General features: G+C 39.8%; 1 protein-coding gene across 1 annotated transcript in view; it reads left to right on the top strand.

Annotated features, from left to right (window-relative positions):
- Nucleotides 1–12,107, top strand: part of PCSK6 (proprotein convertase subtilisin/kexin type 6) — a 129,399-nt gene extending 117,292 nt beyond the window's left edge. Inside the window, exons 9-11 of the mRNA XM_075557950.1 lie at nucleotides 7,435–7,535; nucleotides 9,985–10,088; nucleotides 11,986–12,107. Coding sequence (XP_075414065.1) covers nucleotides 7,435–7,535; nucleotides 9,985–10,088; nucleotides 11,986–12,107 — 327 coding nt within the window. The remainder of the gene's footprint in view (nucleotides 1–7,434; nucleotides 7,536–9,984; nucleotides 10,089–11,985) is intronic.
- Nucleotides 12,108–12,849: the final 742 nt, after the last annotated feature.

The raw sequence follows: 12,849 nt of genomic DNA, 5'->3' as shown, positions 1-12,849 counted from the left end.
TTTTAAAAATGGAGAAACAGATTGCTAACTTTATATGGGGAGGCAAGAGACCCAGGATAAGCAAAGAGCCTTTTAATGTGAAGAAAATAAGTAGTAAAACTTGAATTTCCTGAGTTCAAAACCTGTTACACAAGTACAGTAGTTAAAACAGCCTACTACTTGTATAATAATAGGCACATAAAGCAGAATAGGGAATCCAGAAATAAATCTATCCCCTTAGAGACAACTAAACTTCAAAAAAGGGTGAAAAAATATTAATTGAGGTAATCTTGTCAACAAATGGTGCTGGAAAATTGGATTTCCATCTTTAGAAGAATGAAACAGGACCCATACATCATACCATGTGCAAGAACGAACTCAAGATAGATAAAAGACCATGTAAATCCCCGAGCTATAAAGATCACCAATGAGAAACTAGGGACTACCTTAAGGGTTCCATTTCAGGGCCCTTAAATATAATACCACACTATCAAATATAATTGAAGAAACATAATAAACAGTAAAAAACAAAATAGATGACGGGGACCTACTTAAAATAAGAGACCTATGTACATCAAAAGGCTTCATCACAAAAGTAACAGCTGGAGAATGCTATGATGAGTGAAGTTAGCCAATCACAAAAGGACAAATACTGAATGAGTCCACTGTTATGGGGGGGAGGTGGACAAAAGAAGATAAAGACTTCCCATGGCGGGAAAAATTCCTTTACAATGACATAGTTAACCAGGAACTGATAGCGTAAATCTATACAAAATTGCAACAGCTCATTAAGAAAAAGACAACCCAATTCAGAAGTGGACAAAGGACATGGACAGTTAACCAAAGATTCCATATAAATTGCCATCAAACATATGATAAAGTTCTCATGATCATTAGCCACCGGGTGGTTGCAAATCAAAGTTACAAAGAGATGCCACTTTATACCCACAATGACAGTTAAATTCAAAACAAAACAAAAACAGAAAATAGCAAATGCTGGGGAGGTTGTGGAAAAATAGGAATCTTCATGCACTGCTGTTGGGACTATAAATATGTACTATTCCTGTGGAAGGTGATGTGGAACTACTTCATACAATTGGGATTAGAAATTCTATACATTCCAGCAATACCTTTGCTGAATATATATCCTGGGAAAGAGTCATAGTACACACTGACATATGTTTACCCATGTTCATTGCAGCTCTGTTCACAATACCAAGAAAATGGAAACAACCTAAATACTTAGCAGGAGAAGAGTGGATAGAGAGCTGTGGTACATACGCACAGTGGGACACTGTGCCTCACACACACCGAAAGGATGACGCCACAAACAAACCGCATGGCATGAACATTCCTGGACAATGCTATGCTGAGTGAAGTCAACCAGTCACAAAAGGACAAATACTAAATGAATTTACTATTCTGCGGAGGGAAAAAAAAGACAAAGATTTTTGTACCAATGTTAACAGATTTTAGAGTTTTTCCAGAGTGGGGAGGATAAAGAAGGAAAAATAAGCAATAAATTAGACAGTTTGTGAGTGTTAACTTAGGTGGCATGGGAGATTGTGGCCCATAGAGGGAGAATAAAAATCAAGGAGCAGGTGAAGTGTTAACTATTGGGGGTGGGGATGAAGTTACTTAATAGTTTAAACTGTTGAATACAGAGTTGGTGGTCTGAAATGTAAACCCCCACTTAATTTACAGTTTTAAAAATTAATTTCCACAACAAAAAATATGAAATTAAATTTGTATCAGATATTCCAAATGGTTCAACATAAGACAAGCAATCAATGTAATTCATCATGTAAATAAAACACAGTAAAAGAACCATATGATCATATCAACTAATTTATTTGGTAAAATATAACCACCTTTTCTGATAAAAACAGCAAAATATGAATACATGGCAAATTCCTCGACATAATTAAGGACATATACATAAGACCAACATTATGTAGAGAAACTGAAAGTGTTCCCCTTGAAAATGGGAACCAGACAAGGATACCCTTTATTATCACTGTTATTCAGTATTGTACTCGATATACTAGGCCAAGCAATAATACAGGAAAGGAAAACAAAGTCACCCAAATTGGAAAGAAAAAAGTAAAACTATTATTATTTGCAGATGATATGATCCTGTACATAGAAAATCCCAGAGAATACACAAGATAACTACTGAAACTTGTAGAAGGATTTAGCAAATGGGTAGGATACAAGAGGAACATACAAAATCAATCAGATTTCTCTACACTAACAAAGAGAACTCTAAAAGTGATATTGGTGGGGCAGGGGGGAAAGATATCATTTAAGTAATCTGCTCCCCCCCAAAAAATAACAATTAAAATATTTAGGTGTAAAGCTAACTAGGAATGTAAAAGTATTACACAGAACATTACTGCAAGGAAGTAAAATAACAGACCATGCTCAAGGATAGGAAGACAATATTTTGAAAATGTCAGTAAAACTCAATCTAAAGATATAATGCCATCTGCATCCAGATTCCATCAGTGTTCTTTAACAAAATAGAAAAACTATCCACCAATTTTATATAGAAAAGGAAGAGACTTTGGATAAGCAAAGCATTAATAAAGAAGGACAAAGAAGGAGACACCTCATACTTGCTGACCTCAGAACCCAATCTCAGGATAGTCAAAATGGCCTAGCACTGGTACAAAACCAAGACTCATGGGGCACAGTACAACAGACGCGAGAATCCAGATGCAAATCCATCCATGGTCAGCATAAAGATCTCTCATGGTGTAGTGGGCTATGAGTTGAGCTGCTAGCCACAAGGTCAGTGGTTCAAACCCACCAGCCACTCCACAGGAGGAAGCTTCAACTGCCTGTTCCTATAAAGAGTTAAAGTCTTCAAAACCCAAAGGGGAAATTCAGTTTTATCTTATACAGTCAGATTATGAGTTGGAATTGATTCGATAGCAGTGAATTTGGTTTTGGTTGATAAATGTCTTATCTTTGACACAGAACTAAAATCTATTAAAGCTTTTCTCTTTAATTCATAGTACTGGTAAACTTGATATCCATTTTCAGAAAAATGGAACAGGGCCCACAAGTCACACCATATACAAGACATAACTTAAAATGGATCAAAGTCCTAAATGTAAAACCTAAAACCATAAAGATCATGGAAGGAAAAAAATAGGGACAAATGTGAGGGCCTTAATTTATAGCATAAATCACCTATCAAGCATTACTGAAAACTCAGAATCAGCAAAAGATAATTAAACTACTCGGACCTCCTAAAAATAGACATTTATGCACATCAAAAAATTCTATATATAAACTCATAATAGAGTCTGGAACAAATTAAGAGCAACAATGGATCTAACAAGTGACTAATCTCTAAAATTTACAGAATACTTTAATAATGCAACAACAAAAAAGACAAATAATCCTATTTTTAAATGGGTAAAGGACATGAACAGACACTTCACCAAAGACAGTCAAGAGGTCAAAAAATACATGAAGATGGTCACGATCCAAGAGAGTGCAAATTGAAACAATGTGGAGATATCATATGACTCCAACAATAATAGCAGTGATTAAAAAAACAGGAAGTAGCAAATAATGAAGACAGTGTAAAATAGTGCAACCAGTATGGAAAACTATAAGGTATATATCCTACAGAAATATGAACTATAATATGAATAGATATATGCACATCTATGTTCACTGCAGCATTGTTCACAATAGCAAAAATAAGGAAACAACCTAAACCTCTGTGTTAGTCTGGGTAAACTAGAGAAACAATTCGATACTCATATGTGTATAAGAAAGAGCTTTATACACAAAGCAGTTGAATATTGAGAAAGCAGCCCAGCCCAGTCCAGATCAAATCCATAAGTCCGATATTAGCCCCTAGGTTCAATACCAAACTATAAAGTCCTCTTCAGATTCATGGAACACATGCAGTGATGCCAAATGCAGGAAGATCACAGGCCAGTGTGTGGGAAGTCGTGAATCCAGTGGCAGTGGAAGTATCTCTGCACTGGCAGGGGTCTCCATGGCTTCTCCAGCTCCAGAGACCTGGCTCCATCAGCCTCTCTCCATTGTCTTCTCAACAGAGATGTCTCACAGGGAGTGAGCCAAGAGAGAGTCTTCCCTCCTCCAAGGAGGGGATTCCAGAATCCTCAGAAGACCATGCCCACACAGAGGCCTCATTGGCTATATCCTAATTGACAGGCTAGACTCCACCCCTACACTCTTAATCCTAAATTTGACACCAGATAATGTAACTACCACAGTCCCCATCAACAAATGAATATATAAATAAACTATGATATAAATACACAATGGGGTATTATGCAGTATTAAAGAATAACAATGAATTGGGGGAACATGTATGAACCTGGAGGACATTTTTCTGATGAAACAAGTCAATAACAAAAGAGCAGGTACTTTATGTACGAGACTTTTGTTATTAAAAAGTCAAGAAATGCACAGATTTACACAGAGAAGGAAACATTCTTTGATTTTTTTCCCAGAATGGGAGGGGAGAGAGGGAAAATCATTAACAAAATAGTGGATTTGCATTAACTTAGAGGGAAGGAAAGGCGATGTGCAATAAGGGTCAGCACAGCATGACCAAAGCAGAAGAAAACCCTGGGAAGTACAGAAGAGTTAAAGACAACAATGCTAAATGCTATTACACACACAATTCTGCAATAGCAGCAATAATAACTTATAAGTGGACACGTAGGGAGATGTGTAACCTGAATATGCGTGTGATGGCCCATTGGAGTATACCCATAAGCATATATAGATTTGACAGGATTTTTCTACAGAGGCAATTTTAATTTCTATAAATATATCCAGGTATATAGTAGAGCATATGGGGAGCAACATGAAAATTTCTTAGCCATAATAACCAAACACCTTGAGGAACTGAGTCATTGGGCTTGGAGGGCTGAGGACCATACTCTCAAGGGACATCTATTAGCCTAACATCAATTAGCCTAACATAGTCCATATTTTAAAAAAGTTCTACATCTTACTTTGGGAAGTAGTGACTAGGGTCTTAAAAACTGTCAAAGTGATTATATAAGATATAATTATTCTCTTCCCGTTTAGAGCAAAGAAGAATGAAGAAAAAAAACTAAAGGAAATGATTAGTCCAAAAAACTAACGGGTCACATAAACCACAACCTCCATTAGCCTGAGACCACAAGAACTAAATGGTGCCTAGCTACCACTACCTAACACTCTGATCAGGATAATAATAGAAGGCCTGGGACAGAGTGGAAGAAGAGTACAGAACAAAATTCCAAATCATAAAAAATACCGGACTTATACAAAGAAAACTAAGAGACTGACGGAACAACAAAGACTGGCTCTTTTTTAAAAAAATCATTTTATTAGGGACTCATACAACTCATCACAATACATACATACATCAATTGTATACAGCACATTTGTACATTCGTTGCCATCATCATTCAAGACTGACTCTTACATGTTCCCAGATACCACCTTTCGGACCAACAATACACTATAAAGTGGTCAATAACACCGATGAGGAACATGTTCCTCAGAACAGTCGAACCATATGAACCCAAAAGAGCAGCATTTGCCCAAAAATAATGTTTAGAAGGTAGGAAGGGACAGGAAAGATGTGTAAAAGAAACACAGGACCCAAGAAGGAAATGGGAAGAATGCTGTTACATGGAGGGTATTGCAGCTAATGTCATGAAACAAAGTAGGTATAAACTATTGCAGGGTAAACTAATTTGCTCTGTAACCTTCCACTCAAAGCACAATAGGATGTTTTTTTAAAAATTAAAAACTGGGGGTGGGAAGGGAAAAAAATGAGCTGATACCAAGGGCTCAAGTAGAATGAAAATGCTTTGAAAATGATGGCAACATATGTGCTAGACACAATGGATATATTGTGATAAGAGCTGTACAAGCCAGTAAAAAATGGATTCTAAATAGGGTGGAAGGTGGGTGGGTTGGAAAGAGGGAACCGATTACAAGGATCTACATGTGACCTCCTCCCTGGGGGACAAACAACAGAAAAGTGGGTGAAGGGAAACATCAGACAGGGAAAGATATGTCAAAATAATAATTTATAAATTATCAAGGGTTCATGAGGGAGGGGGGAGCGGGAAGGGAGGGGAAAATGAGCTGATGCCAGAGGCTTAAGTGGAGAGCAAATGTTTTGAGAATGATGAGGGCAATGAATGTACAAATATTCTTTACACAATTGCTGTGTATATGGATTGTGATAAGAGTTGTATGAGCCTCTAATAAAATGAGTAAGAAAAAAAAGATTATAAATAAGTAAAAGTACAAAAAGCTCATCCAATTTCCACCAATTACCCAATTCAAAAACAACTTCCACATTTTAGGTGTCTGTTGCAGTAGCATCTCCACTTCTGGGGACAAATTTTTTCTTAGTTATCTAGTGCTACTATAATAGAAATATTACAAATGGATGGTTTTCAGTGGCAAAGTTATTCTCATATAGTTTAGGAGGCTAGAAGTCCAAATTCAGGGTACTGGCTCGAGGAGAAAGCTCTCTTTCTGCGAGCTCCGGAGGAAGATCCTGGTCTCTGAGCTTTTACTCCTGGACAGTCTTCTTCTGGCTTTACATCTCTCTCTCCCCATTTCTGCTAGCTCACTTGCAAATATTTTATGGCTCAAAAGAGATTGAATCGTGACACGCCGTACAGTAATCCTGCCTCATTACCAAATGGAATAAAGACAGCCCATTCCCAAATGGAATTAGAACTACAGGCATAGAGGTTGGGAATTACAACACCTACTTCAGGGACACCATTCAATCTACAACAGCATAGTATTTTCCTACTGATAACTGTAACAAATCACCACAAACAGCATGTTGTGTTGAAGAATCTAATCTGTGACAATTTGGTCAAAAACAGAAGTGTTCTTTTGGGTCACCAGGGCACTCAGTCCATTCTAGCTGCTTTGAACTTGTGGCAGTGGCTCATGAGGTCATGACTGAAGGCTCTGACAGATAGTCTGAGCCGATGGTGACTCTCAGGGTAGTAATGAATAAGGTGCAATGCCAAGAGTCTCGGGAGAGGGTACAGAAAGCCCTAATTTGTGTCCTTTGACTTGCCTTTATTTTTGGAATTTACTTTGATGAACTTGATGAAATTCGTTTCTCTGGTCTCAAAACTCATGCATGGCATGTGACTTCCAGGTGCAAGTCTTCCCTCTGCCTTGTCTCCTTATTTTCACTCCCTGATAATCATGTTCCTGCCAGCTGATGGGCCTCACATCCTGCCTGTGTAGGGCAAAGCAATTTAGCAGAGAATACTGGTATTTCTGAAGCCCTTGGTTGCTAAAACATGTTTGTTTAGTGCTTATTATGCTCCTAGGATCCAGGATTACACCTACCATGAGCAGCATCTCTAGTGAACTCTGACCTCTTCTAAGAGGTAGCCTTTCTCCCATTACCCTCTTGCCTAGGTCACCACAGACCTGCGTCAACGCTGCACCGATGGCCACACAGGGACCTCAGTCTCAGCCCCTATGGTGGCAGGTATCATCGCCTTGACTTTAGAAGCAAAGTAAGTCCCACTTCCTTTTCCTTCTTTTCATGTTTAAACCCCAGAGTTTCCTGCCCTTTATAAGGCCAGAGGGGACTGACTGAATGATCCCAAACACTCAGCTTGCTCCATATTCTGAACTGGACACCAAAGTCCTACTGAAATCTGACACAGCTTCCCTTTGTGGATTTTAGTTCATAAATTGCCAATAAAATAGTGATATTTTGTCTATTAAAAGCCAGCAGTGTGTGCTATTGGTGATCATTGGACTTCTGCTCAGAAGGTCAGTGATTCAAGCCCATCAGCCACTTCATTGGGAAAAGCTGAGGCTATCAGCTTCTGTAAAGACTCACAGTCTCAGAAGCCAATGTCGAGTGGTTGTGAACTGAACCATGACAATGGAAGTGGAGAGCCCAAGGGTGACTAATGGGGTCAAGGGAGAACTGAAAGCTGTGCATCCGTCACGCGGTCACCGTGAAATTATAGTGTAGACATCAAAATACAACAGACACTTGCTGTAGCCATATGTCATAGAAGATACTTCAAATGATTTTAAAAGCATACTTAAGAAGCGTAGATACTTACAGTTCTGTATGTTTGTAGGTTGATTTGCATGAGGCATCAGCACATGCTACCAACTTAAGAAAGGAACACCTCGATATTTTCAACTGACAGCACACGGACTTCTGTGTCCCAAAGCCCTTTTTAAATTATAAAAAATCAGTCACTCGTGTGGAAAGTTGCATTTACGATGATTCATTATTGTGTATTTTCTTTCTTCCCTGATTGGAAATATTAAAGGACTTCTGTCTGTTACGTAAAACTAATCAGAAACAAATCCTGCTTCACACCAGTTTGCCAAATTAACCTGAGCTTGTGGTGCAGGAAAACTCTGAAGTCGTCTTCTTGACCATTCGAATTCCTCAGGAGGTAAATGAAGGAGACCTCAATTGAAACATAGTCACCTTATAGCATTTTCGACTTATAGTATCGGTCAACTAATAAATTATATTCAGAGAATCCAAAAGTGTGATTTTGGAGATTGGAGTTGCTAACACATCTCAGCATGTCATTGGCTGTTTTGTGTACAGGGTTGTGTCCTAGATCTTTCCACCGCTCTAAGGAAGGAAACAGGATGAAACACCTCCCAGGGAGTGTAAGGAAGGTCTGCAGCTTATGTGTAACGGGGATGAAGAAAGACTCACATGTAAGACTTGTCCAAAGATAGCCCAATTGTTTGGAGCAGTCTTGGGACTGCTTTCTTATCGATCCCTTCTTCATAAGAAAAATTTAGCTCCATTTTTTGGATGTATTTTTCATAAACTACATTTGTGATTTCAAGAGTCAGAAAGAAAATAGGATTTTCTCATAATACAATGGTTTCTCAAAAAAAAATTTTTTTTCTCATATATGCCTTTTCCGGGCCCATTCTGTTATAATTGCTTCCCAGGATTCCTGACTACTTTCATAATACCAAAGTTTCAGGAGGACCATACACACTCATTGAGTCCCAGTGATTCACAGCTACATGGCCACATCACATACTCACAGGTGTTAAAGCTACCAGGTCTGGCTGGCTTAACCCCAAAGCCAAGACTCTGAGCCATTCCTTGACCACAGTACAAAGTCTTTAGCTACTCAGAACTCCAGAATCTTCTAAAGATAAAATTGGCTTGGAAACTGGAAACTCACAGGAAGGATTGTGGATAAGGAGAGAACATTAGTCGCCCAGTTCCAGGTAAAGAACTAGGAAGTGGATGGATTAAAGGAAGTTGGGAGAGCGCAAGGGCCAACAGTGAGTGTGTGGGGCCTGGGCAGACTGCTCCAAGCATATGCCTGGGCATTACTATATTCTCTCATTCTGGTGAAGACGGTTGTTGTTTTCATGTCCCATTTAGTCAATTCATAGAGGACAGGAAAAAAAGGCCCCCATAGGGTTTCCTAGACCGCAATCTTTATGGAAACAAACCATTAAGCCTTTTCTCCTTTGGAATGGAGAGTGAGTTCTACCTGCCTGAGTACCTTAGTTGTACTCGTTAGAGTGCACTTGTAGTCTATAAACAAAAGGAAAGCTTAGCAGTAAGGATTGGTTTTTAATGCTTAGAGACTTCAAGTTACCCTGTACTACTTTATCTCAGGTGCTAATTGCTGAAACTATGGCATGCTGGTTACTGTGGCATGTTGGGCTTCGACCACATGATTTGCCGTTCAAAACCACCAGCAGTTCTCCTGGAGTAAGCTGGGCTTTCTACTCCCATAAACAGTTACAGTCTCAGAAACCCACAGGGGATCGCTATTTGTCAGCAGTGACTTGATGACAGTGAGAATCTGTACAGAGGTGTGAAATAAGCCATTGCTGAAGAATGCAGCTCACTCAGGTCTATACTTGAGGATAGACTCCCCATGTACCACCTCCTATAGATCCACACGACTGTCACTGCCTGACCTATTTGTCATTGTGTCATCATAGCAACCAGTTAACCTGGAGGGATGTCCAGCACCTGCTGGTAAAGACATCTAGGCCGGCCCACCTGAAGGCAAATGACTGGAAAATCAACGGTGCTGGTCACAAAGGTACAGTTGCTCAGTCGTCTGGGAGAGGCCAGCATGTCACCACACTCTTATTGACCCTTAAGGGGCCTCCTAGAATCCACACTAAAGGGTTGTAAGAATTTCAGAAAAGAAATTCCTAAATCACATTAGTTATGTATTACGAGAATTTTTTAAAGTATGAGCAATTTAAGAAAGTTACTCTGCTCAACAAAAACAAAATAAGTCAATTTTAAAGGAAAAAAGTACTCTGCAGTCTCACTTGGGCATTAAAGAAAGTGGAAAACCTTAGAATCAGTCCTAGTGGGTTACATGTAGGGCTACTAACCTCAGTTTCAGCAGTTTGAAACCACCAAGTTTCTCTAGAGAAAGATGAGGCTTTCTACGCCCTTAAGAGTTACAGTCTTGGAAACCCATGGGGGCAGTTCTACCCTGTCCTGTAGGGTTGCTGTGAGTTAGAATTTACTTGATGGCAGTGAGTTTGATTTTGGCCCCAATTTTATCTGTACAGTTAGGAAGATGAGGTAGTAAGTTACTTTCCAACTAAAAATCTTCCGCCAGCAAGCATCTGTGTTAAAGTATCTCAGAGGACAATTTTATGTAGATATGACCTAAGCAGCGAAGTCCCGACTCCTAGGCTCAGATCTCATAGCCTAGATATTTATTTCCTGGAGCTGGCAAAAGTGGTGGTTACTTGTAGGTCTTTGCCACTGGCTCTTTTTGTCTGGCATCTTACCAGAGATACTTGAAAGATATTTACATTCAGCCATAGTATGTTAGGGAGAACTCTTTTCGTTACCTTCTATGAAGCTTAGATCCAACTATTTTGATACCAAACCTAAAACCTATAAATTATAGGTCAAATACTGTTACAATAAACTCCAAATACATTACTTTTTATAAGGAAGCCATTGACTGGGCTTAATGAGCCTTAGTGTTGCAGGAATGTTGGTGGCAATGGTGCGCTATAACAAGAGCTGACCTGCATTTCAGTGTTGGCCTCATTAAATAGGTAAATAGATTGTATCTCGTTCTCAACCTTGCTGCCTAAATTAAACTCTCTTACCATGGCCACATTAAACACTGGCACAGACTATTTCACACACACTCATACTATGTGATGATGCTTTCCCTGAATGTACTGGAAAATCAGTAGGAAAGAAAATGGTCAGAGGAGATGGGCGAACCCTGTTTTATTGTGTGCATCAGTTATGGTGGTCCCATGGACCAGGAGGGCTCAGGTTTCAAACATTCCTCTCTCTCGTTTAAAATTCAGCAGCTGCAGGTGGTGATAACTCTAACATAAAACAATCTGTCTTCATCTTGGAAAACACAGTGGTAGTCCCTCTAAGGGGGAAGTAGAAGTCTCGTGGTGGAATTTTCATTCTGTTTGTGGGAGACCGGAAATCCACTTCTGTTGAGTGCACCACCTCTTTTAGTGGAGACTTGCATGTTGCTTTGGTGCTGAATACATTTCAGTAGTTTCCAAAAGCACAATGGATCACAGTTTGTAGTCAGTCATGAGAATAGAACAAGACCAGCCAACATTTCGTTCTGGGCTCATGGGATCACCAAGAGTCGGCCAACTAACTCAACAGCAGCTAACGGCAGCCGCAGCCTTTCTCCTTGCTTCTGTGTACCAAAATAAACACATCGCTGGCCCTCAGGTCTACAGGGAAGGATACAATTCAGAGGAACACTGTAACAGCTGGACAGTTGTCTCTCAGAACGCTAGTCCTGCACAGAGAGAGACTTTCCCTAAAGAGTGCCCTAGGGTGTAAAACTGCCAGTGTGACCTTGTCCCCCTGGTTCCTGCATAAGGCGCTGTGGGTGAGAGCAAAGCAGAGTGGAGGAGCCCAGCCCTGCCCGCTTCCAGAAGAGAATAGAAGGAATTATAGTTTTGAAATCCTTATCTTTTCAGTTAGCCATCTGTATGGCTTTGGCTTGGTGGATGCAGAAGCTCTTGTGGTGGAAGCAAAGAAATGGAAAGCTGTCCCTTCCCAGCACATGTGTATCGCCACTGCAGACAAGAGACCCAGGTAAGGCTTTGCTCTGGCTCCCTGGGAGCTGTTTGGACTGAACTCTCTTGGAAGATGTGGGGGAAGGTTCTATACACAGATTTCTGTACACATATAGCATCACGTGTATACATATGTGTGGTTGTGCATATACACAAATCTGAATATTCTCTTAGATAGTATACCACTGAGAGATGAATTGTTTCTTATATCAGAGCCACCTTGAGGCCTCTTCTTCATTTGCTCCATAATAGGGCAGTTAGTCCCTCTCATAATAGGGAAGTTAGTCTCTCAGCCTTGTTGTCCCTAGTCAAATATTTGAATTTTCATCCATAACCATGAGCATAGCCAGGCAACTAAGGATCTTCCTACCCAGTGGAGTAATAAAGAGTAGCCATCAGGGTCTTCTCTGCATTACCAATGAAAGGTGGACCCAGGGCCTGTCATGGAACAGCAGCGTCTGTCCTGCTCTGTTGCAGGGCTTGATCTAACTTTTATCACAATCTATACATCCATCTATTGTGTCAAGCATAGTTGTTTCCGTCATCATTTCAAAAGCATTTTCTTTCTACTTGAGCCCTTGGTATCAGCTCCTCATTTTCGTTCCCTCTCTCCCCCACCTTCCCTCCCTCATAAACCCTTCATAATTTATTTAAAAAATTGGTCATGTCTTACATTGACTGATGTCTCCCTTCACTCACTTTTCTGTTATATGTCCCCCCTGGGAGGGGATTATATATAGGTCATTGTGAATGGTTCCCCCTATC

The sequence above is a fragment of the Tenrec ecaudatus genome, chromosome 9, assembly GCF_050624435.1.
Source record: "Tenrec ecaudatus isolate mTenEca1 chromosome 9, mTenEca1.hap1, whole genome shotgun sequence".
Lineage (NCBI taxonomy): Eukaryota > Metazoa > Chordata > Mammalia > Afrosoricida > Tenrecidae > Tenrec > Tenrec ecaudatus.
Note: the sequence above shows the minus strand (reverse complement) of the source record. Positions and strands in the feature narration are given on the sequence as shown.